Source organism: Xiphophorus couchianus, chromosome 23, assembly GCF_001444195.1.
Source record: "Xiphophorus couchianus chromosome 23, X_couchianus-1.0, whole genome shotgun sequence".
Lineage (NCBI taxonomy): Eukaryota > Metazoa > Chordata > Actinopteri > Cyprinodontiformes > Poeciliidae > Xiphophorus > Xiphophorus couchianus.
In genome coordinates this window covers 10,246,154-10,272,715 of record NC_040250.1, presented here as the reverse complement: position 1 = coordinate 10,272,715, position 26,562 = coordinate 10,246,154, and the positions used below count along the sequence as shown (strand labels likewise).

At 37.0% G+C, this 26,562-nt stretch overlaps 1 protein-coding gene across 4 annotated transcripts in view; it reads left to right on the top strand.

The window, feature by feature from the left end:
- The window catches only part of enox2 (ecto-NOX disulfide-thiol exchanger 2), a 197,918-nt gene that overhangs the window by 91,276 nt on the left and 80,080 nt on the right, over positions 1-26,562 (top strand). For all 4 annotated transcript variants that reach the window (XM_028008665.1, XM_028008664.1, XM_028008666.1 and 1 more), the window contains one exon: positions 3,463-3,609. In XM_028008665.1, coding sequence (XP_027864466.1) covers positions 3,463-3,609 — 147 coding nt within the window. The remainder of the gene's footprint in view (positions 1-3,462; positions 3,610-26,562) is intronic.

Here is a 26,562-nt window from a genome sequence, read left to right as displayed (position 1 = left end):
ATTGCCTTAATTTATTCTGCAGCCACTCTGTTCGGGCTCCTCCTGTCTCCACCCTGCCTCCTGGTATTTATGTTCTTCCTCCCCCGGGGAGTGATACTCGCTGACATTGCTCCTCCCTCCTGGCCAGATGTTGAAATTTAAACAGGCCATTCATCAGCCAGCAGATACATGAGTAGCAGGAGAGACGGGGGCAATGACCCTGCAAAGACGTTGTTAATATGCAGGTTTACACGCCTGTGCTGAAAGCGTTCTGTTCTAAAGACACGTACGGGGCAGGAATGGACGCTCGGTTCAGCTGAAACTCGCAGAACTGAGCGTCAGGCTGATGATTAAAATGTTTCATTTCCTCTGTGTCCAATCTTCGCACTGAATTACTGTGGTTACTTAAGAGCCAGATGAGATCTTGGATTTCACTCAAGATTTTCTGGTCACATAAACTCAAGTAGATTTAGCTTTAAATTACAGCAAATGTCTTTCTTAATTCTTTATACAACCTCGGTGCCACATTCATAAAGTTATATTCCTAAGGGAGAAAAATCCATGAAATTTTTGGGTATGCCTTCCAGTGGGAGCAGAAGTGAACATTTTGTCCTTCATGACCTGTAATAGGACATTATCCCCTGAAGCTGAGTGGTATTTCTCTACCAGCTGTTCAGTGTTGTCTCAATCTTTCCACTGCTTCTCTTCCACTCTTTTCCTGGGAACTTCTTCCTGCCTTTAGTGACTGAGAGCTGTCTCCCTTAATGTAAGCCGTATCTGTTTATTGGTGACAGAGTTAACATTGCCTGAGTAATGGATTTGTTTCACTCTAGAGGATTGACGGTCATCTGTAAATAAGCGTGACAGATGGATTTTCGGTAGAGATCGACTGGCAAGATGTGTGAGAGCCCAGACAGGAGATCCATTTAAACTGAGTCTGCAGCAAATGCAGACCCACCGATCTGCCACCCACACATTCAAAGTGTTTGAATCCCTTATGTCTCATGTTCTTATCACTATATGCAAGCAAATCTCCAGCTTCTCCCATAAGGCGACTGTGAGGCAAAATGGTAATCAAAGTATTCATACCCACTGAATCATTCCACATTTTTCCATGTTGCACCACAAACTTTCATGTAATTTATTATAAATGCAATGTGGGAATGTTTTCAAACATTTATACATACAAAAATTAGAATATTGTGGCAAGCCTTCTTGTTCAGCCCACTTTACTCTGATGCCCATAAATAAAATGCAGCTTCACCGGTGTGCAAATTTGTTTTTGTTTTATATGATTTCAACATTTTTAAGGTCAAAATCACTTAATTTTTATAATGAATGTATGCATTGCCTGTTGAAACCTACAGTAGATGCTATTGCTGCTGGTTTTATTGCTATCTCTCCTCATTAATTACAATGACAACAAATGGAGCCAAATAGAAGATAATCGTGAAAGGAAACTTTTAAGAAGCTGGTGAAGTCTTAAGACTGGGGCGGAGGATCATGTTTCAGCAGGACAACGACCCTAAACATACAACCAGAGCTTGAATCAAAGCAACTGTCTGTGTTGAAATGACTGTCAATAAATATCTTGAAGTCTTTAGTTTTAATATCACAAAATTTGGAAAGTCCAAGGAATATAAATAATCCTGCAAGTCTCTGTAAAACTTTATGTGAGATTAAATAAATGTGAACACACAAGAGAACATATTTGTTGACAGCAGCTTGAAAGTTTGATAACATTTGAAATAGAAACTTAATAGTTTGCAGCTTAATTTCTTGTTTTATTTGCTTTGTGTAACTTAATTGTTAGTCAGTCTTGCTTCTGGCTGATTGAAGTCATAAAGCGTAAAAACGGATGACACCGTCTCATTTGGGTTGTTGCTACATGGAAACCACATTAATATGGCTATTTTTAGAGCTCTGCTCAAGCTGCAGGAGTCTGGAACTCCTGCTCATTTGTGCCACAGAGGGAAAATAAATTTGAGCACAAAGAAATGTAATAAATTTTTCATGAATGTAAACTGAGTCTTTCTAGGATTCTGCTCTGCTCTGACAGGAAAAAGTGAGACATTAGACAGAAAACACAATTTAACTAGAAAAATAGAGACTCAGGAAAGTTAACTTTTTTTTCATGTATGCTTATTGTCTTATGTTTGTATTTTGGACAGTGTGATAAATATTAATTTATACTTTATGCCTAATAAAACATCTTTTAACGTATGCACAGTTTACAGTTGAATGAGCAAGAAATGTTGGTTTTATGAAAGTGAAATTTCTGTATACAATAGATTATTCAAATATCAGTGCTTTTACATGGAAACATTTTAAGTGTTTTTAAATACCCATACTGCCGACTTTATCCCAAAAATTTTTAAGTCAGTTCGGTCTGTTCCTTACTGACCTGAGTCATGATCTTTTAATGGATTTCTGCTTATAAAAGATAAATTACTGCTATGCTGGAACTTATATTTTTCTAAGAGGCCTTTTACGTATTGCAGTGATTCCCAAAGCTGATCCTGAAATTCTGCCGTCCTTTTAGTTGTTTCCCTGTGGCCGCACACCTCATTTAAATGAACAGGCCATTAACGGTCTGCTGTGGAACTTCATTGCATGCAGAGGGGGAAGAACAGTTATTAGATTCGGGTGTGCTGGAGCGAAGAAACATCTAAAACATCCCAGATAATGGACCATGAGGACCAGGATTTAGGACCTCCTAAACGAATAACTTCTTTATGCCCATTTTGTAGTTGCCGGTTATTTTATTCTTTTGTGATTTCATGCTTTTTTTTGTACAGTTTTTGTCCTTTTGAGCCTGACTTCTAGGTTTCATAAAGGAAGCATCCTTGAGATGTTTTGTGCTGACAATAGCACAAAAATTATTATTTTTCATTACAAATGTGTGCAAAACCATGTCGATATTCTGCAAAAAAAAAAAAAAACAAATTCACAATTGCGTTGTTTCCGTCTAATAAGAAATGCAATTAAAATCACACAGTAATAAATTTGTTCACGTACTAAGTCATTAGAAAACACGCCACTCCATCATCATCCTATCACTTCCTGTCATTGTATTCATCTTTTCTGCCTGTAGCAACATCTGGTTTTTGATCATATGACTGGTGTGATGCAAAATAAGTGTTTCCATTGTTGTTTTTAGAAATACACTAATTTCAATACAGACTCAAATCAATTTACATTTATTTATATAGCACATTTCAGCAAAAAAACAGTTATTAACCAAAATCAGCTGTAAACAAATGGGTTTTTAGCTTTGATTTAAAGGAACTTGGTTTTTCAGCAGTTTTGTTTTCTGGAGTTTTTTTTTCCAGATTAGTGGAGCTAAAAATAAAACAGAATGCTCCTTCTTCATGTTTAGTTCTGGTTCTGGAAATCCAGAGTAGACTAGAACCAGAAGTCTGGACTAAGCCTGTTGCAATAAGTAATGAATCAATTCTTATTTTTTTCTTGTCTGTCTTTCAGGACTCAACGCTCTGCCCTTCGATCCAGCAACCAACAACGATCCTCTTCAGTTCAACGGTTCTAGTGGTCCACTTGGGACTGAGTGCGCTCCCTTGGATAACACTGCTGAAAACGGCAAAAAGAGAAAGAGAGCCAGCCTCCCTCCAGGTACCGACTACTCCCTCTCAAGTATTCCTCTACAGCAGCAGGATTACAGCATGTTCTTAAATCCGCATCATTTTGTCCTAAGCCATGTCGAATTTCAACCCAAGTGTCTAAAAACTCAACTGGAGGACTGTTCTGTCCGCTCAGGAGAGTTCTTTTTTTTTTTTACCTCATCTAGCTTTCATACCTTGCTATTTTCTACCTTCTTTTCTACCAACATTCAGTACCTTAAATGGGAATTGTGGCATAATCCTATTATTGGGTGGCAGTATAGACAAAAAGTGGCTTATTTTTTAGTCTTTGCTGTTTCCTATTACCTTGCCATGTCCTGAGGCTCCAGTTGTCTGGCCTGTGTAGGGGTCATGCAGCTGCTGCAGGAAAACTGCTCCTTTGAGATTACGTGTGTGTACGTGGGTATTTTTGTCTGGATGTCTGTTACCGTGACAACACTGCCTGCCAGTCACAAGCTCCTGCATGCCCTTGGTTCTCCCACACAAAACACTCGACTCGTCACCCAGGGAGTGGCGCAGCGAGAAGATGTACGTGTCCATGTGTTTATGCGAGTTCACTATAATTAAACAGTCATTTGAGTAAGTGGCTGGTCGCATGGTAATGTGTCAAATTAAAGAAGGACTTTCTAATTAAAGAATTAAAGAACTTCTGACTAATTAATTGCTTTATAAGTAGACAGAAGGAAGCCCCTCAGACAGGGAGGTGGTGTGCCATGTTCTCTGCTTCTGTGGCCATGATAATTGGTCTGGCTTAATAACGTACAATTAAAAAAAAAAAAAACCTAATCAACTTTTTATCATTTCTTCTCGTCTTTACTTGGATAAGTTCATGAATTGATAGCTATTTGATTTTAATTCACTGATACAAGTTTACTGTTGCTGTAACTATCATGGCTGATGGTAAAACTATTAATTATGATTGGAACGAATGATGCTCATGTGTACCGCATCTTTTCTGTATTCTCTGTTTGTTAGGAATATGAAATATGTTTTTTGTTTCATTAGAGATATAGCATGCCCATCAAATGTATCATATTTAATTATGTTGCAGCTACAGACATCAGTGTATTTATCTGGATTTTATTGCATATCGGTGAAGTGAAATGAAAAAAGATTCCATATTTATCATTTTTACAAATACAAATATGTGAATGATGGCGTGCATTTGTTTTTAATGTTTGAGTCAATGTACCAATGGCTACTTTTTAGAGTTAAAGTAGTATGTTTCAGCCAGTTCTAGTACATTTGTAGACCAAAATTCCTGCCTTTGTAGCCATGAAAAGATTTAGCAATCACAGACATTTATAACAGGTTGCTGTTTTTTAGTGGATTTAATTGTAACTTTATAAGATGGGCAAACCAAGACCTGTGCAGTTATGAGGTGGAAGAAAGATTTTACAAAATTTTGAAAATTTTCACATGTGAAACTCTATAAAGTGTGGTAGCATTTGTAGTCCGTCAATATTTTGTAAAATGTTCTCTTACTGTATTTACCACTGCATTTTAGCCTATGTCTCTACAAGCTTGCAGGTTTAAAGACGATATTGTTGCTAGTACTTCTTTTCAAAAGTGGTTGAGTTTCATCAGATTGTGTCTGTATGTTTGGGTACCCTGCTGGAAGGCAAACCTTCACACCAGTCTCAACTCTTTTGTAGCCTCTAACAGGTTTTCTACCAGGATTACCTGTCTTTAGCTCCATCCATCTTCCCAACAATTCTGTCCACTTTCCCTGTTCCTGCTGATAAAAAAAATGCTTGCTGTCCCCCTCTAAATGGCTTCTAGCAAACCACAAACAGGACTTTTCTGTGGCTTTCTTGCAATAGTAGCTTTCTTGTTTTCAATCTTGTTTAAAGGTCAGATTTGTGGAGTGCAGGACTAAAAGATGGCAAATTGCCCCACCAGAGCTTCGGATCGCTGCAGCTCCTACAAGGTTACCATGGTGAATCTTGTCTGCTTCTCTGAATAATGTTCTCCTTGCTTGGTCTGTCACAGCTTGAGACATTGTTTTGCTACCTCACCCTTCCTTAACCTCTCCAAAACATTACCTTTGTCTTGTTTGCAGTGTGCATTGACCTTTATGGTGCTGTTTGTTCATTAATGTTCTCTATAAAACCTCTTGAGTCCCTCACAGAAAAGATGTATTCATAATGTGACTAAATTACACACAATTAAACTCTGAATTGATAATTATGTGATTGCGAAAACCAAGTGGAGAAGTGCTTCCAGATGAAACAGAGGCGAGTACTTTTGCAAGGCTTTTTACCTAAATAGCAAAGAAAAGATTAGATGTAGGACGATAAATTATGTCTGTTCATAAGGTTGTTTTTTAATGACAATTTGACTCATTCTTATGAAAAACAAGTATTTGAGGAGCTTCATGGGAAATAACTTGAAGTGCCTGCTGTGTTTCATAAAAAAGAAAACATCATTGTAACCGCTATAGATACATTTTGTGAAGAGACAGATCAGTTTAAGTGTTGGGAATTATGGTCTCCATTCAATGCTGTGATTTATATATGAGCAGTTGCCCTCTGCGGCTCTGACAGCTTGCTATCACATCATTAGTGTGACTCTAAATGACTGTCAGTGCCACCAGTGCAGGATTTTCTCTGCCATTATTGTTGCTGAAATTGAGAATATTTTTGCTTTCTTCTGCTGCGATGGGGTACCGTGTGACGGCTGTGAGAATATCCAAAACGCTAATAAGACTGTGAACCAGTTTGTAGAATTTGTACCTTTGGATTGGAGATTAAACTGTACCAGAGGACACATGTAACCAACCAAACACACTGTAGTCCTTCAGAAAGTAACACTTTGAAGTTATTGAGCATCACAACCATGCTTTTCTAATTTTGTGTCTTTTAAAAGCAGTGTATAGACAACATCAGTTTTAGGCTCATTTTGAACGAGAGTAAAGGCGCGCCTAATCACATTCTGCTGTGAGGAAAACCTGAGGCTGACCCAGAAAGCTGTTAAGAAAATGGATGCATTGGTTCCCCTCCTGGACCTGTCAACTCCACAACTGACTGGATGGATGGATGGATGGATGGATGGATGGATGGGATGCAGAGCTACAACTATCCATTATTTTAGTTATTGATGATTCAGATGGTTAATCTATTAATCAGATATAACCACATTCTGCAGATTTCTCATTTTACCACTTAAATCTTTTTTGACAATATTGGAAATATATTAAAAGACACAAATAAATAAATTATTCAATTTATTTTTTTAAAAAGAAATAAACATGTGTATTGCCTAAAATGCCAAAGCAGCATTTCGATTGTAAACACCTGATCATTTGCAGATTAATCCGTGAATTTTTGGATTAAGTTATTAACAATTAGAAAGAAAAGGTGCTTAATCTGAAATTTTATTTTTACAGAATCTGAACCAGGTGAAGCTAAATCTGCCACTTGAGGAGTGGTGGGTTGAACAGATTTAAAGAAAGTTTTTTTTTTTTCCAAAATGTTCATATTTTTGTACAGTTTTGTACAGTTTTTTATTTTTGTACAGTTTTTATTGCTGCTCTGTGGTGTTCTTGTAGCAACTGGCCTTTTTTAGTCTGTACTACAATTAATCGATTAATAAATTACTTGGTGATTATTTCAATAATTGATTCATCACGATAAAGCTGATTAATTGTTTAAGCCATACTGAAATAAAAGAATGGATACAAAGATAAGTGGATGGATGGTTTTAAAATGGGACTGATGCATGGATGAATAGATAGATTTGGTTCCCTGGATCTTTCTCTATTTTTACCAGGTCAGTGGTCAGTTGCATGAATATGAGACAATTATTGTAATTATTTCCTCTTTCACAGTGAAGATGTAGAGGTCAATCAGGAATGTCAGATCTTTGCTGGATTTGTGTTAGACAGCAATTTATTTCTGCTTCCTTTAATTTTCTCATTTTGATGTAATTATCAGGTTAGAAGGTCAGAAGCAGTTTAACAAAACAATACTTGCAGCCCTCAAGCCTGTGATGTCATATTTATTATTATGGTCCTCTTTATGATTTCTGCTTAAATGCAGAAGCTTTAGCAGTATTTGACTTCGCTGTGCTCCATGATCTAAGCCTCATATCTGTGACGTCTCTGTGATGAAGTTTAATTACAAATTTCTTTGACTTGACCTGCCATAATCAGAGGGTCTGTTGACACTTCCTTGAAACCTTTGAAGTACTGCAAGGTCAGTCAAGGTCTAAAGCAAATCAATGTGAGGACTTTACTCTCATAATTTTAGATTCTGTCGAGCTCCTGATTGTCTTTGGTCTCAGTCAGGTGCTTCAACCCCTCATTAACAACCCGATTGACCAAGTGCCATTAAGGAACAGTTATGGATTGTTTTTTTGTTTTTCTCTCTTCTCTCTTTGCAACATTACTGCACCTGTAAATCTTTTGTGCATATTTACAGCCGTTGAGGCTCCAGGTAACTAATTTAAGAGATTTAAAAAACAAACTGATATGATCTTCAAAGGTTGATTTTCATCCTTTTTGCCTGATTATTTATTGATGTCCACCAACGTTTTTACTAACAGAGCAGCACAAAGCTGGAAGCAAAGTTTATATATGGGTTTTAATTTTTTTAAATAAATAGCTGCAAGAATACATGATTGTCAGAATTAACCTTTCATGCATTTATGTAGTTTGCAACAAGGAAACATGGCAAACGTGTACAAGAAAAGCCTCTGGGTAAAATTTACTCACAGAATCTCATTCTAGCAAGCAGCAAAGTGGCTAGATTAATTATAATCGTGTTAAAAATGAACCAAAAAAGTCAAGACCAAATTTTATGGAAAGTTCTTTGGCAAGACTTGAAAATATGTGTGTGGTTATTCTCCATCTAATGTGACAGAGATTCCGAGTTTTACAAAGAAGTGACAGAGATTTGAGTCCCTAGAGGTGCAAAGCTGATAGAAACATACTTCAAAAGACTTCCAGCTTGAAGAACCATGTAGACCATGAGTCATTCTCCTCTAACTTCACAAATGTGCACTACTACTATGTTTTTCACATAAAGAATGACAAAAAATATATATAAAATACACTAAGGTTTTTGGATCTGATGTGCCCAAATCTAAAAGCTCACTGGATATAATCATTTTTGTTCGACACTATATGAAATGATGAGCTGTCATCTGCTGTAAACTAACAAAACGTCTCAAACGTTTGAAGCAGAGTTCATATTCTGTTCACAAAGCCTTAAAATAGACACTCACTCGACACTCAGTGTAACTAATTATACTTTAAGTTCAGGGAGAAAAAAATAGTTCCTGAGAATTTAAGTGATTGCAAGACTGGAAGGGCTGTGCTTAACTGTCTCAGTCCTTTAATACCAAATTCATGAATATTAACACTTTCTTTTAATCAAGCGTTACATTTTTATGCGTTTTTTTCCCTCTAAACAAAGAGGCGAGGTACTTGACCACCATCTTTGCCCTTTATCCTCTCTGTCCTCTCTGTTTGTGGACACTCAGTGTGCCTCTGTGTGCTTGTCTTTTATTAATTCATAATAAGTGGGGCCTTGGGGCTGCAGAGATTTCCCTACTCTGTTCTCTGTTATTTTTGTCACTTTCTCAACGCAGCTAGAGATGGCCATTTCCCCCTCAAGTCCTACTGTGTTTGAGCTGCAGGCAGTAAACGGAATGAGATTTTGAAATGATGCACAATTTTTTAAGAGGCAATATTTCCCCCCCCCTTCGATGAATTTAAATTAGCAGGATCCTTGCAAGCCCACACCAATCTTCACTTTTGCCTTTATAAACAAACTTTGCATCCAGAGAAGCGTAAGGCAGAAATTAAAACATTTCTGAAGTTATAACTTGTTATGAAGTAAGTTACTTGGATTGGAGAGTGGTATTTATTTTTCAGGTGAGAGCAAGGAGAGTCCGAAGCTCTGGGAGGTTCTGTCAACTACAGTAATGAGGTGTTTTTACTCACTGCACATAAACCTTGCCTGCAGCACTCATCTGCTAACTTTCTGTATCCATGCAGCCCTTGATAGGTCAAAGAGAGTGCAAACACATTTCCTTTTGGTGGGCGAAGGGGATTGGATGTGGACAGAAGGCTGCAATATACCCTGCATATTACATTTATTGACACCCCTGGTAAAGATGTGTCAAAAGTTTCAAAGTACTTTAATATTTTGTATTTATTTATTTATTTTATTTTTTGCAGTTTTAGAATCTCACAGTGAAAGTTTTAGAAGAATCCAACCATTAATTTGAGAACATTTCCCCGAAAGGTTAAAAAATCTGACATAAAAAAAAAATTCTTTTTCAGCAAAGGTGATACAGTTTTGCACACTTCTGCTTTCATTACTTCACACTGTAAGTTTGCCAGTAAGTCAGTGTAGTCTTCTGCTTTAACTTTTCAGAAAGTTAGTAGTTACAGACAGAAAGATTTTTGACCATCTGTCATCACATATTCTTCCTAAATCACCCAGAGTCCTTGGTTCTCTTCAGGTCAACCCAGGGACCAGGCATCTGAATTTATGCCTGGAAGCCTGATGGCTTTGGAAAAAGTGGTTGTTTTTGTGTTTGGTGAATTGTGTCTGTGTTGATTTGGCTGTAAGGCTAAGTGATTATTTCTGTTTCCCGGCAGTTTTCCTGTCATAAAAATCTGTTTAATCGAAGGCACCAAGAAGGTTTCCAGACCTTTTACAACATCCGCACCACTGTAGGAGCATTCACCTTCTAAATTTATGCATTAGTTTAAGAAGCTCATTTTTAGTGTTAAACTTTTACTGGGTGACTCCACATTTTAATGTTTTTGGTATTAGGAGAAACCTATTTTACTACCCACATCATTTGCAGACAGCTAGTTGGCATATTGATGCTGTTAAATAGAAACCTGGTGAATCCCAGATAAATATGGATCCTCATCCAGCCTACTGTCCTGAGGCTAAATAACATGGACTTGTGTGTGTGAAAGTCACTGATTATTATTTAAGTTTCTTGAAACTCTTAACTTAAGAAGAAGTAAATTATAAATTGTAAAATGTTTCAGTTATTGTTTTATTTAAAGCATTTACCTTAATGTGGGATTTATCTTAATGGGCTTTTTTGTCACTGCTGGAATTTTATGAAATTACTGGATGACGTTTCTTCATCTTACAATGAATAAACTATTAAATAATTATTTAAGTGTGGCATTTAAAAAATTGGAAATACAGAAATAATTTATTAACATGGAATTAATTATTGGTGCCTCAATTATTCATGTCAAGATTTAATCAAATATTTTGTGTTCCACAATTCAGGCTTCATTTTCCAAATTGACCCAGAGTCATTGCAAACTTGGAAGAAGCCAATCAGATGCCAGGGTCTCTATATTAGCTGTCTTAGTCCCGCCCAGTGATTTTGATCGGTGAAATCGAAAATGTTAATTTATTCATGATGTACTTCAGCACAGGGACATGAAAAAATTAATTAAATTATGCAATAATTGTATATAATTTCTAAAATAAAATCAATTCATTCTATATACAGTATATTTAATTCTGTATGAAAAGTATTTCTGTATTAATTTCCATTTTCTTAAATAAATTGATACATTTAAATAACCACTTTGTAAGTTCTTTACTTATTGTAATTTGACACGTAGAGCACCATATATATATATATATATATATATATATATATATATCTGTATAATATGTTCAACATAAAGACTGCTGCCACTGAAGTCTGGCTCCATTTCTGTGCCGTAACAAATAACCGCTTGATAAAGCTCCACCAAGCAGAACATTTGGCCTTTTCTTGAATGGGTTTCATGTAACAAGGTTGTTAGACGGGAGGAAAAAGTGCTGAGTAGTGATCAGAGCAGAGGTGTATTTTCGAACCTGAGGCCTGTTGTATGGATTTATCCAGAGCATTTTTAATACCGGCATTGCGTTGATCAAAATCGATCAAACTTTTAACACAAATGCCAATTCACAGGCAATAAGAGAATTGTGCTCTCACCAATCAAATCGCTGATGCATTAACCTTTCCTGGGAGCCAAGCGAGGGGGGATTGAATAAAAATGCTATTGATTCTGCAGGCGAAAGGTTAATGTCATTGAGCTGATGAAAATAAGAATGCAAGTTGTGTTGGTTGGCTGTTTTAATACTTACCAGACAGCTGCTACAGCATTATATCACATTTAGCAATCTTTGTGATTCAGCGTGTATTTGTAATTGATATGCTGAGTTTTTCTGCGGTACAAAACATTTTCACAGTTTGGACGTCAAGGCAGGCATTAGTCCTGTGAGGGAGAGAGAATGCTTTTCTCTTTCTGATTTACTGGTAGTTGTTGTGCTGCTGCAGGTGGCTCTGGCAAAGAAACAATGCAAGACTGTCCAGCTGAAAAGGTAAACCTGACTCAGTGGGACACTGTCTGAAATGATGCCAAACACACACATTCTTAGACTTAGACTGACTTTATTGTCATTTTGCATGTACAGAGTGTACGCTTCTCTGTAAGATTACAGTGTTGCACAAGAAGGGCAGTTTTACTCCTGATTGTCGTTACCACTGGAACAACAGTGACTTGTTGTTGTAAACCATGCCTTTGTGTTGTGGCATCTGCTGGAGGTATTTTAAAGGTGAGAACTATGAGGGAAATCTGTTCTCAGGGTTTGTATTAAAAATTGTCAAAGCTATTTTGTCAGTATAAGGTCTGTGAGAGCGTGCAGTTTATACCCGGTCTCTTTCCCTCTCTGGCCTTCTTGTGATAAATGGTTTTCAGCTTCACTGAGTTTCTCTTGTGTGGAGCACCAAACACCAGAGAGATGCACTTCGCTAAACTGAATGTCGGCTCATGTTCTCATACAGTGCAGTAAAAAAGTTTCTGGCGTTATGTGCTGCAGTATTTCTTTTGTTTTTTTCTGTGATCTCTTTTTGTAAGATGATGAATTAGAGCCTAAAACAATGTAGTGTGGTGTAATTTGTAGTCAAGTAGCAGTCAAACAGTTGAAGATAAATAATTCAGCAAAATGTTAAAACTGTCACAGATGACAGTCAGGGTGATGTATGAAGAGGTTGGTGTCTCAAAGAGTTTGGTGTGAAATGAGAATTACTGTGATTTTTTTTTTTTTAATGCTGTGGTGGAAGTGTTTAATTTCTACTGCAAAATCCCTCAGTTAAAAGAAACCAAACAGCACCATTTATACACGGTAATTCAAATAGCTTTGAAGAAACAAAGGAACAGAGATAACACACATTAGAAACACGTTTGCATTGAAAGCACAACATAGTTGTACTAAACAGAAATGTGTTTGAGCTGTAGAAGATAGAAACTAAAGGCTAACCCTCCCTGTTCAATTCAGGAACTGAGTGAGCAGGTCTTTGATGTCTTTAAGCAAGACCTTTCAGTTCTTTATAGATCATTGAGGAGACATTAAATACCATCCCACTGCTAACAGTAGCAGTAGGATAGGTAGTCTTTATGCACCAGTTCACTTTCCTCTCCTCATATTCTTCTCCTTTCAACAAAATTATCATTGATAAGCTCCAAAGTTTTTGAAAGCATCCTTTAGACTGATAACATTGGTCTTGTAAAGATAAAAAAAAAAAAAAAAACACCAAGCCGACTGTGAAACATGGAGGGGGCTTCCTGGAGCAAAACGTAGTTCAGTGACAGAAGACCCAGCGTCAGACACAGTTCTAGGGTACTAATGTGGGAAAAGGCGTTCAAGAATAGCTGTAGCAAAAAAAAAAAACATTCCTAAAAGTCTGAGACCAAATGTAATCTTTTTGAACTTTAAAAAGATGTAAAAATTTCAAAATGCCACGTTTCAGTAACCCCAGCTACTGTTTGCAAATGCAGAGAACAGATTGTTTGCAGTGATTTCTGCAAAGTGTTGCTACACAGTATCTAATTAAAGTCAAATCTGTTTTTCTAATTAATTTTATTCTTTTTACTATTCAATATTCAATTTAATCAATAATGACACACTATTGGGTCATATTAGGTCAGTCAAACACACGGCAAACAACCATGCTACATTCCCACCTAAGGGTGATTTAGAGTGAGTAGTAATCATGCTTTTGGACTGTGGGAGGAAGCCAGAGTACCTGGAGAGAACCCACACTTGGATGGGGAAACCATGCAAACAGGAAGACTGGATTTGAATTCAGGACTTCCTTGCTTCAAGGAAACAGTGCTACCAACTCCTTCCCTCTTCTTATCCAGCATGGGTTACTCTCTCTCTCTGTTACAAGAGTTCAATTGTTTCCGCGGCTGCTCTGGGAGAGATAAAGTCAGTGCAGAATCTGTGTATGTGTCTCCACGAACAATGTGTCCTCGGTGAAATTGTTCAGCTCATAGAAGGATCCTTTGATCCAAGTTGGAGCAGAGTTATCTGATCCTATAGTCTTGATCTCCTCTCCTGATGATCATCAAGGAAGGAAATTAAATCCCCATTCATCTTTTGTCTTGTTGTATCACTTATCTCCAGTATGTATTTTCTCTTTTAATTGTGCGGCCATGCTTTCTGCCACTTTCCTGCATGCTTCAGTGGTCTGGGATTTTAGCGCTATATCCCCTCAACTGGCAAAGCCTACAAATGTGAGCGCTAAATAATTCAAGGCAAAAGGGCACTCTGGTTGTCTGTAGGCTCAAGCTGAAGCTAATGGCAAAGCTCTCTAAAGATCCAGCTATACGCCCTCTTCGTTTGTTGCATTTTATTTATTTATCATCTTGCATGATGAAAAGAAAAAGATCAGAGATCTGCACGGTCTACTTGTACTTACTCAAGGTATCCAACCAGATGGGAAAAATACGATGGCTCATAAATTACTTTTTCTTCCTGATGACAACAGTCTGGTTGTTTCGAGGGTTCTAGGATTTCAAGGGTCGTACTGATTTATTGGTCAGTGACTGAAATTTGAACAGTTTCCAGCACTCAAAAATAAAGCTTGTGTTTCCAAGCTAAACAATATTCCTGCATCAGTGCAGCAAGTTTGTACTGATGGAGAAAGACCCAAACATTTACAATGCGTCTCAACAATGTCGGAACAAGTGGGGTTGTAAGGATTAATCCATTTCTAGCTGTTCAAAAAATAATGAATTTGTTTTCGGATTAAGTCTTCCAGATGGAAAACTATTGTCATCTATTGCTGTGTGTTTGTGAGGGTGGAGGGATGAGGAAGTAATTACCGTGGTAACAATAAACACAATCTGAAAAAACTGTAGCTATGGTTGAGGAATAATCTGGAAAACATTTTTCTGCCCCTTGTTAGAGGCTGATGTTGCATGCCAGATTTTTCAAATTTCTCTAAGGATTTTTATTTTTATAGAGTATTATTTTCTTGCTAATTTATCTTTTTGTGTCTTATGACTTTTCACTTCAGTATCTTGAATCTGTTAGAATGCTGCAAGTCTTTGTTCTCATTTTTTTAATTTAGGCATTTTCTCAGATTTTGCAATCTTTAAACTGGTGACATGATTTGTTTTTCTTTGCATAGAAATAGAAAACCTAGATATTTTGTAATATATTATTTCTTCATCTATTATTTGCCAGTTCGTAGGAATCTTGAACGATAGCATCTCATGTAAATGGCACTTACACTGCATCCTATACATGTGAAATGAAGGGCTCTAATCTTGTGTTTTCCTTTAAACCACTCCACCCTCTGTTGAAATAAATATGCCATTTCCTCTTGAGTGCATGTTCTCCAAAGGAAATGGCTGGACCAAGATTCAAGGGCTCAGATGGTTCAATTACAAATGTAAGAGCTATTGAGAGGTTTTATCTACAATGTTTCATCAAGCCACCAGCGGCTCTCAGATCTCTACAAGTCTGAGGTGGCCCTAAAACACCAAAGCAGAAGCACTCACCCAGATAGGTTGAATTACTTGATGAATTATTTATCATGTTGATGCAGATAAGCTTTGTTTCTACCACTAATGGAGCTCAATTTCGCTTCTGCTAGCCTTTGTAGATGTTTGAACTGGACTGTTTGGCCCAACCAGACAAGGTTTTTCTTTCAATTTTAGAAATCAAAAGCAACTTTGGCCATTTGCGTTTAAGTTGGAGTTTAAATTAAGTTTTCAAGTGGAATCTAAACACAAAAAGGAACCTGAGCGTGGAAAAGAGTAGAATCTGCAAGGATCTCCTTTTTTTTTCTTTTCTGACTGGCACTGCGCTCTCAGCAGCGTATTCATCACCGTCACCCTGCAGCTCCACTCTCCTTCGATCAACACCTCCTCTTCTCCTTCTCCGTCTGCCTTCCCTTGGAGCCTCCAGCGGGGTTAACTGATCCATACCAGCTGCTTCTCACTGCAAGACATTAAGACTACCACCAGTTTAATGAGCATGTCTGGTCCCCCTCCGATGTCATCCTGCTCTCTTTTATTACCGGTCTGTGCACATGTGCTTTTACTATAGAGGTTTCTACAGCCAGGTGGATTGTCATATTTCAGATATATTCTTCAGCTGTACAGTGTAAAATCAGAACTGGAACTTGTTTGTTTTTCTCTGGAAGGAAGCGCTCCACCCCTGCAGCTTTTTGGCCTAATCCCCAATGGTCGTGCGGAGCATTGTTTGTCAGAAAAGTTGTTTGTGCTTGCCTTACAGCTGCACTTCATCAAATATTTCAGCAGTTGTCCTATAAAGAAGAAACTACAGAGATGAGAGAAAACAGGAGACATTGTGTTATATGTGCATAGCTAAATGAACTGCTGTGGGTTAGCTTTCAAGCTGAATTGGTAGGTGTTGTTGCTATACTGTATTTAATCTGACTTGTTTAATTTGTATGTTTTCATAACCGAAGATTTTTAACAGTGTCTTTTGAATGCTTGTTTCATATTAGGCTGTCCTCAACATAAATTGAGTCAAACTAAACAATGTCGAAGAATGTTGTTGACTGCTCTGACCAAAAGACAGCAACAAAGGCAAAAAGCATGGTGGAGAACCTGTGATGATGAGGATCCCATTTCTCTCCAAAAACCTATGGTTGGTGTATGGCATGAATGTTCGTATGTATCAGGAGATTTAGATAATGAATTTGAGCCTTCATCGGGTCTTTTAGTAGGGTAGTGGTCTAAAAGGCTAAATCAACACATGATTCACCAAACAATATGTTGATCTTTTTCCAAAGTTATCTCAGTTCCCAGATCTAAATCCCCCCTGTCCATTAAGCTGAAGAAAAGGGGTGAAGAATTTTCTCTTTTTACACATTTTCCCTAAACTTTCAGCAAGTGTTTCCAAATCCTTGAGCTCCAACTTTACTTTTTATTGTAATTTAAATGTACTTAAAAATATTAAACCGTTGCATTAATTTTACTATGTGACAGCTCCGTATCGTATTCAAGTGTCAACAAAGCAGCGGTAGCTCTGCTAACTGCCTCCTGGCCTTCCCCTGCTCTGTGTTGCCCCTCAGCTATTTAAATTGTATAAGTAGAGCTAATTAGTTTAATCTGAACTTGATAAGGTTTAAAATTTGAAACGTGGTTTTTGTATAATTTTCCAGCACCATGTTTGAGGCCTCCAATACAACAAAAAGTTTGAAAATAAAATGGAAAATTAAATAGTAGTGGTGATTCTAGATGAATGCTGTTAAACTTGATAAATATTATTTGTTACACAGTTTAATCAAATAAGTTGGGAGAATTTGTATTTTTTTATGCAGTATTTGGCACATTAATTACCTCATTAGTCCATTTAATTATTCCTATATTGGTTGCTTATTTTGGCTGGATCTGTCTTCCGTACGTTACAGGCGGTGTTGTGAGTTTGTGCTGGTGTGGGATGTGACACAGGGTTGCAGGAAAGTCTTTGCTGCAAGCCAAGTGACGAGACTGTTCACCTGGAATCTGACGCATTTCTATACCTGAGGGTTTTGTGCTATTCATGCAGTTATAGCTTCAGTCAATCACGGTGCCTTAAAGGAAAAAATGAACCAGTGAAATGACCTCAGCTTCCTCCCATTCGTTGAGAATTAACAGAAAAAGATTCTCAGGAACAAAGCTCATTTAATTTATTTAACTTTTCCTGAGTCAGAGGAGGTGACTGTCTGCTTGAATACTGCATACGGTCATAAGTGCCAGGCCATTCTATACGTATTCTTTATCCACATTAAATTTTATGAACAATCATGATGGAAACTAAATCTGCCTGTTTGCACCTCCTACCTTTACACTTAGTGTAAAGGCATCACATGATGGCTTTCCCTCTCAATTGTCTGAACTATTGCTGAATATTGAGGTCAAAGTTTTATACCAGCATCACAGCCGACATTTAATATAGCTTGATATTATCAAGATTCGGATATACAGATAACTCAGTAATAAAAATAACAATTAGTGGTTCTATTAACTGTACCACAACTCATGTGGTAAGAAGGTATAGTAAAGCAGCTATAGGACAGTTATTTAGCAAAAATGACTTGGACCAGGCAATGAAATTTTAAATTGATATTTATGACAAATTAACTCAGATGGGTATAACATTTATAGAAACACATATTATCATTGTATTTGTTCTGGTAATAGGACCTTGCCTGCTGCAGAACAGTGATTCTGGATCATGTTTTTATTCATATAGAGATAATTCAACTTGAAGTATTTACACCATCATGTAAAGATGGTGCAAGGGAACAGAAAAGGGTGTGGGTCCTGTCAGAGGAGCAGCAGCCCCTGTAGATTTATCTTCTTTTTTCAATATATAATCGATATAAACATATTATCAATAATGGTCAGTTTGCAGTTGTTGAAACGTTTTAATCTTCCTAAATAAGTGACTCAGTTTTCTGCTGTTTTCTCTGCTGGACTGCAGAAATGTGTCCCCATGTGTACTTTTACAAGTCTAGTTTTTAACATCTTTTATAACCTTTGCTGTTCAGTCTAGACACACACCCGGCTGAGGTTGAAAATGAAAGAATTTCTTTGCTTTTTAGTCGTCAGCTGTCAAAAACCTGCTAAAATTTGGCAGCTCTCCGGAAGTGTGGAGTCTTTCTGGGAGGCTTGCTCTTTAGAGACCCTGTTATTCCTTCAGCCCTTCTTGTCACAACATTGCTCTGGCAGTCATTACTGCCATGACATACTCAAAGAAAGCTGCCTGGATGAAGAGGCGTGGCCCGATAAGAACCCTGGCAAGTTCACTGAGCTGTTGACATTTTCTCGCTGCTACTCCCTTGGTTCTAATTGGCTGCCGCTGATAAGATTCCCACGTTGTAATTTGCAGCTCCTGATAAGATGCTGTCACCTGCTGCAGATGACAACGGCTCAGCCGTCACGGGGCGGACAGGGCCAAATCCAGGGCCCGCACCTCATTTTCCAGAGACTCTCATCCAGCGGGGGAATATAGAGTAGATGCAATCAGCTTGTTTGTTAACACGATTGAAAATTTTATTTCATGCCTATTTTTACCGCCTTCAACATGTGCTGCTTTAACGCTCTTCCTGTCAATCTCTGCTTATAGTTAGAACCACATTAATTTGTTAAAATGAGTTTTGTAATTCTCCGTTCCAGTGGAAATTGAAAATGATTAAAATTAAATTGATAAATTAACACAAACGGTAAAGGTGGGTTAAGTGTTTTGTCTAAATAATCGTTAAACTATAGCTGCATTAAACTTTTAATCAGGAATCGTCATATGAATGTGCACTTTACTTATCTATACAGCAGTGCTTTTTGGCAAAGTACTGAATTCTTAAATAAAAACATCCTTATTGAAAAATGTAGTTTAAAAAAGTAAACGAATCCAAAAGATGCCAAATTATGAAGTTGACACGGATATATTAGTGTACCTGCAAACTCCATCCAAATTAATTTTCCAACAGTAAGACTAAAAGATAACATAATTATAGTTCTTAAACTGGACCTAGAGACACTTTTTTTCAAACAACTATAGAAAATGTTTGCACCATGTCATTATATTTGCCTGTATTTGCTCAGTTGAGGTCAGCAGATACTTTTCAGAGATAAAAGAATTTGTTCTTGTGTCGACACCTTTTGAATATACAGTAATGAGTATTGCTAGCGTAAAAAACCCCAACATGAACAGGCCTGTGTGTGTAGTGGCTGAAGAATTCAATTCTTTTTACTTCCCATTAAACCCCAAATTATTCACAAATTGACAGATACAGATACAAAATGTTCATTCACCAATTTCTGATAGACAAAGAATGCAAAACATCAGATGATAATAAAATTATACAAAAGAACTATTATTTTTGAAAATGTTTTCAATTTCTATTTTGTTAGAAAAATGTCAATAATTAATCTTGTACATCAGTGGCAAAATACAAATCAAATCCTTATTGCTGATAAGCAGCTTACAGTATGTTTCCACTGATATTTTGACAAGTTATCTTTGATAACGAGCTTCAAGTCTTTTAAAGTTCAAATAGTTCTTGCCATCACTTTCATTTTTGCCTCACACAACAAATTATGTATGCTGGGACTCCAAAGATGTTGGTAAAATAAAAATTGGTGTGAGCCAATTTGGTGGTCTTTCAAGGCAAACCGCTATCAGCTTTATTTAATGTTAAACCTCTTCCTAATTGCAGGTTGAATCATATTTTGTTATAGTTGCTCATTTCTACTTCCTTTTTTTGACTAAAGCTGAATATTTCCTAAAGGTTGTATGGCAATTTTATAAATTTAGGTGCAGTTTTAAAACTTTAACTGCTTTTTTTGTTTTTGTTTTCTTCTATTTTGAGAAAATGTATTGTCTCATAATTTAAATCAGTTTGTTATTTAGTCAATGGATATGTGTTTTTCTTAATCTTCTTAATCTTATGATGAAGTGTGACAGGAAACAATTATTTTTTTTTATCAAAAACATACAAATTAAAAGAGAAAATCACTTTTTTTCTGCTCACTTTATAGTCTTTGGATTGGTTGAGCTGCTTAGTGGTTGTCATGGTGACAGAGTGCCCATTGGGTTTCCTCAGTAACCAAGAGGAAACTGAGACCGAAAAGAATGGTGGTTATATCCATATATGCTGATGTGTCATATATTTTGATGATGGACCTGTTCTTTTAATAACTACGCAGATGTTTGCAGGTTTGTGGTAGTTGTCATGTCACATGGAGAAACTAGGACATTTTTTCCTTCTTTACTGTGGAAATACACTCCATCTGATCTTGTTTTTAGGCCAAACTTGAACATTTTGCAGATGTTTTTGCCAGCAGAAGTAGCCCAGAGTCTCGTGGGTAAAAGCAAAAACCGCTGATGAAGACATTTTTCCTCTATTGTCTCCTTATCCTTAAAGTCGACACAATTAATACACTCAACGGTCACCCTAAAAGTTTTATCTTCTCTCTTACCTTATTTCCTCTCTGCCCACCTTACGCTGCATTCTGCATGTGTCTGTATCATTTTTTATTGATCTCAAGGAAGTAATTAGGCTTCTGTTTTTAGTTAATGGAATTCACAGAAAGCCTTGTCTGGCAGGCGAACTACTTGATGTGAAATTTGCTCCAGTCCCCAGAGCTTGTGTAATGGAAGGGCATGTGGGTGTGTGCGAGTTGGATGAAGAGGATATGAGACAAACGCCTTTGCCCACAGTTAGTGCTGGGAGTCAGGGAGGCAGACCCGTCTCTGGAGTTTCAGCGTGAAGCGCTCACCAGCAGCATGCTGGCTCACTCAACTGCAATAACGTAATAAGTTGCGACTTTGAAGCACGCAAATGTATTTATAGTGTCCTCAGTGATCTCAAGCACTGTTTGTCAAAGTTTCTGATGATTTTCTTTTTCCTTTGGCCTTTGTCTGCCTTTTTGCTCATTTTCAGCTTTGCATCTTTCCATTTTGAGTACTATATGTAACTATGATAATCATTCAGGCATAAAATCCACTTAAACTTGAGGGATGAACTAGTTTTGTCAACTTAAGAAAGAAGCTTTTCAAATTAGACATAAAAATTATCATCCTTTAGTTTAAGAGATTAATTTAAAATATCTTATGTGACTTGTGACGGCATTGAAAATGGCTGAAGCATAATGACACAAAGTACAATATCATAGTTGAGTTTTGCAACTCATAGGCTATCCTGGAACAAATATAGTTTGGAGTGGAGCCCCAGTATTTCTGGGGTTTAGGAATCACAACTGGACATGAATAGTAAAAATCTGTGATTATTTTTGACACTTACAGCTTCTTATATTAATAGTTATATGGCTTATTATGCTTTAATGCACATTGGAAACTGTTTTAGGTCTACTCCAGAAGCTAAAATCTACAGTCTTCCTTATTTCCTTTCTTGGCGGTGCAGCCAATCAGTGCCAAGGAAGATGTTTGGTGTTCCTTGATTGGCTGCTTTAAAAAGGACAGGCAATATTGTGTCAAGTAGCATTTTGCCAAGGTATTTCAGCTTCCAAAGCTGCATTTGCTCAGCCAAATATTTTAGATTTGCTCTACAACAAAAATCCACAAACAGCCAATTTTTTTCTCAAAGAATTTGGAGCTACAACACACAGAAAAATATGTAAATGTTGAGCCGTTTATGGTTCACCAAATCCTGACCCATAAGTGGTCTACTGTTGTAATGTTTACATCAACATCCTCAGCTGAAACCCCTGATGCATTTAGATACCAATGATGTTGTAAAGTCAAATGCACAGCTTACTAAACCAAGAGAATGGATTTCACATACATGCAGATACAATTACCTAATTCTTAAGAAAAAGTTTTTACGTCCTTCATTTTTCCCCTTCACTCTGCAAATATTTTTCCTCTTAAATATGTAACCTTGAGATGGTTTGGATATGCTATATTTAGTTTATATTGGCCAATTAGACACCATGGTTAGGACTGGACTGGAAATGAGCAAAAGGGAAAAGCTGAAAAAAAAACCATCAAGAAAAATGTTGAAAGGTCAGATGTTTTCAACTGAAACAAACTTTGTTTATAACCTCTTTATGTCATCACAGAAAGGAAATTAAAAGGTTCCTTGGTTTCTAAATTTATGTCTAGAATGAAATTCCCTTATATTGAACCACAAGTTAAAATTTTTGTTTAAAAATGATTCATTGGGCATTTCTTTTATTTGCAAGGAGACTCAGCTGTGGTGGTGTTTTTCTGTTTTAATACTTTGACAGTTTGCTTTGGGCTGTTTTCAGCTGTTCATTAACCATGACCACCAAAGACTCCCCCATATTTCTCACACCTCTCTAAAGCAATTCATCCCCACCCACCCAACAACACTAAGGCTACAAACTAACAGTCCTCCGAAAGCTTTGACTAGCATGAACACTGACAGTCACACAACTTTTTTTTCCCTCTTTGGGGACATATAGTCTCCACTCCTGACAGTTCAAACTTCAAAGCAGACAGAAAACAGACCTAAAGAAATGTTCCAGCTTGTATTTTTTTTTTCCCCTCTTAGGTTGTCAAACTGTCCTTCAGGCGTCAATAAACACGTTCAATTTATGTTTCTTGTACTGAGCAATGATTTGCCTTTGTAGTGACTGCCTGTTAAACACCAAACTCCTTCAAGGCTAGCAACCAGATGCAAGCTCCTTTGAGAAACTCACACTTTCTGCAGTCAAGCGATGCTTAGAGATCCGGGTTAAAATATTAAAAAGTAATCCATCCATGTGACCTTCAGCCTAAACACCTGAGATTTAGGTTTTCTTTCTTTAATTTTTCTCCTCCGTGGTGTTAGTACTGCATCAGGAGAACATAAAAGAACAGCAAAGATATAATAAAAATGTTAAATAAGAGGAAATTAATCAGCTCTTCCGAATTTAACTCTTGGTCACTCAGGAGATTTCTGCCCGTAAACTGTAAGATGGTTAATTTCTCCAACGCTCTGTTTCTTTTACTGCTTTGCCCCCACTCGTAGAATAATTAATCTCAAAAGCTGGGGATTTGCCTTCAAGCTCCTGTCTCAATAATGATGCTAAAACTGAAGGCAAATTAGGGTTGGAGTGGGTAAACAAAGCAGAAAGTGTATAGTAAACAAACATTGAGCGTGTTTATGTTATGTACTATAGGATTATCTAGACCATATGAGAAAAAGGAGAAGAATCTAGACTAAGATTTGAAGGTTTTAGCAGACCTTTATCTACAGTATACAAGGATATTAAGTCACAATGAGCGGCAAAGAGAAATGGTTGCACTGTTTTTCCACACCTAACTAAGGAATGTTAAGTTGTGATTTTATATTTTAATACATCTGCTGAAGTTAATGAAGGTTAACAGATGAAAGCTGCACTAGCAAGCTGTAGGAGATCCCAATCCTTAATCTCCGCACAGAGACAGAAGTATCAAACAACACATCAGTGGGCTAAACGTTAAATCCAAGAAGGCTAATCTCTCCTGGCCCTGCTGTTCTGAAGAGTACTAAGCACTTACAGAAACTTTGCTCAAAAAAGACTCTTATTTTGTCTTTGAGTTGCATTACATGTGGGATCAATTAAACTGTACAGCTGTTAGATTCCCCATTAGGTTTAGCAATCTCTGAAGTGTAAACCGTATTTTGGTTTATACCTCATGCACTGTTTTCACCTAAAACACTTGGAATTTTTTATTTATTTTGACCTGCAAAGCTTGACTCATTTTATTGATCTTTTTTCTGTGCTTTAAGTTTCTGTATTGGAGGCTTTTCCCCCCAGATATATTGTTGAAGGCTGTGCCAACTCAGAAAGCACAAACAGCACTTGTTGTTTGTTTGTGTCATAGTTCAGGACTGAAAGTAGTTCTGCACTTATGGCTATTTGGAGGCATTATAAAGTATAGCAATATGAGAAAAATCAAAGGTACAATGGCACCTATTTGTATTGACACCAACATTTGCACCAACTCTCTGCAGAGTGGCTTTCATGCCTCTAAAGCTCTTTGGATTGCAGTTCAGACAGATGGTCACTGGAAATATGGGAGATGGGAAAATCTCCAGCAAGTGATTAGCTTTCATTTGGAAGAATGGATTGTTGTCCCAAGATCAGGGCAAATGTAGTAGGAAACATAAACATTCTCTGCATTGCTTTACACTAGAGTGAAATGTAATCTATATTTTTTTTGTTTATATGTGTTATTTTTAATTAATCTGCTGTAATATGTCTACTGATGACTGAAACATACAGTGCTGAGTACAGAAAATCAGATGTCAAGTTCAAACAATATCAATGCTTGTATGACCTTACAGCCTCAGTTTTCCTGTCATTATGAATCTCAGTAGATTAGTCAGAAAAGTTCAGAACCCTGTCAGTTTTTGTAGGTTGCTGCCATTCAGCTGAATAATTATTTATTCTAGCTTTTTCCATGATATGCCATATGTTTCCACACACTTTCAGTTGCTTGATCGTATCAATATTTAAGACTTGTTATATGAGAGGGAGCATGGTGCAATAAGTATGCTAAAAATAATAATTATTGATCACAATCATAATATCTGGTGTGAAATAATGGGGAGACAAAATGTAATCTAAAAATCATGGCACAGATGTTTTTTGTTGTCTGCTCTGATTGAACACATTTGATGACAGTTAATTTTTTATGCCACATAGACACTCCAACCTCAGTTTGTTTCCCAGATAGAGGTGTGAACCTATGCAGGGTTTTTTTGTGTTTTTTTTCTAAATAAACTAGTGGAACTTTATGGTTCTGTGCTAAAATAGTTCATATCACTCTTGACAGACAAAGAGCAAACACAAAAAAAGTGGGAATCCTCAAGGCTCTCTTCTCGAGCCACTTTTATTCAACATCTACAGACGACAGGGATTTTTCCATAGAGCATATCTAAAACTAAAATTTCTGAAAGAAAATGGACCTTGGGAAGATGAAATACCTAATTGCAATGCTACATGACACCCTGTCAAGTAGCAGAGCTGTACCCCAAAGCTGTACCCCAAGAGTGGAGAAAAGGAAGACTGTAGATATTCTGTGTTTGTGCTAACGGTTTATGGTATATTTGGTGTTTGAAATATTGAAATAGGTGGTTAAGTATTAGTTTATTTTAGCTATTGACAAGGGTTGTTGAATACCGAGGGTTCACTGTATATGGTTATGGAGTGCTATAACATATTTTAGCATATGCATTATGCTTGCTGATGGCACATAACTTTTTATTTGTGTCCACAGTCACTAAATACGTTAGTTTAGATATCAGTTTAGTTCAGATTCTCTCAACTAGACTAAACGACTGTAAACATCACAAAGCTCGCTAGAAACTAGGTGTCTGTTTGAACTCCAGCTTTTATTTTAGTTTTCAAATAAAGTTTATTACTACATAAATTGTTGCCAGGAAGGACCAGAGACTGTTGGTTTTATTTTGTGCTTTTCCCCTTTTTTGCCCATTTGTAAACTAAATCTTGAAAGATAAATCAAAAACATAACCATAAATGAATTTTACTCTATATTCCCGCCATATGTTTACCACACTTATGATTAAACCCTGATAGTGTAGCATTGCACCTTGTTTGCATTGCTACACTATATCATGTATCTGTGCTGTAGCTCCGTCAATATAAATGCTGATGAGATCCTGCAGCCAATTTCAGATTGGTCTCTGCAAGCTGTCTAATAAAACGGAGAGCATTCTTTATTGAAGCCTTGTTACATGTGCTTTAAATGCATGCAGAATTATATGTACTTCATCAGGTTTGTTTTTAAGCTCTTAACTATTGCATAAATTGTTGGCTCAGGTCCCTCAGGACTCATGGTGGGTTTTATCTTCTCCTTCTGCACAGCTTGAAATAATAAAATAGCCTATTGCATCTGTCCCTTTTTTAGATTGATGCGCTAGTAATGGTCTACATCTGTACCATCAAATTGACTTTTCACAAATCAGTATTTAATGATGTGACATCTTGGCTACTTTTAAGAAATATGTCAGAATCTGTCTCCTTGCTTCTCATCTTCTCTCCAGCAGAACAGTCAAATAGGTGCTTTACATCCTTTGCAAATTAAAATGAGACAATTTTCCTTCTGCTCCGTAATGAGATCTCCAGGTCTGTGTGTCTTTAACCCCTTTGGTGTCAGTGTGAGCTGGGTATTTTGAATTAAAT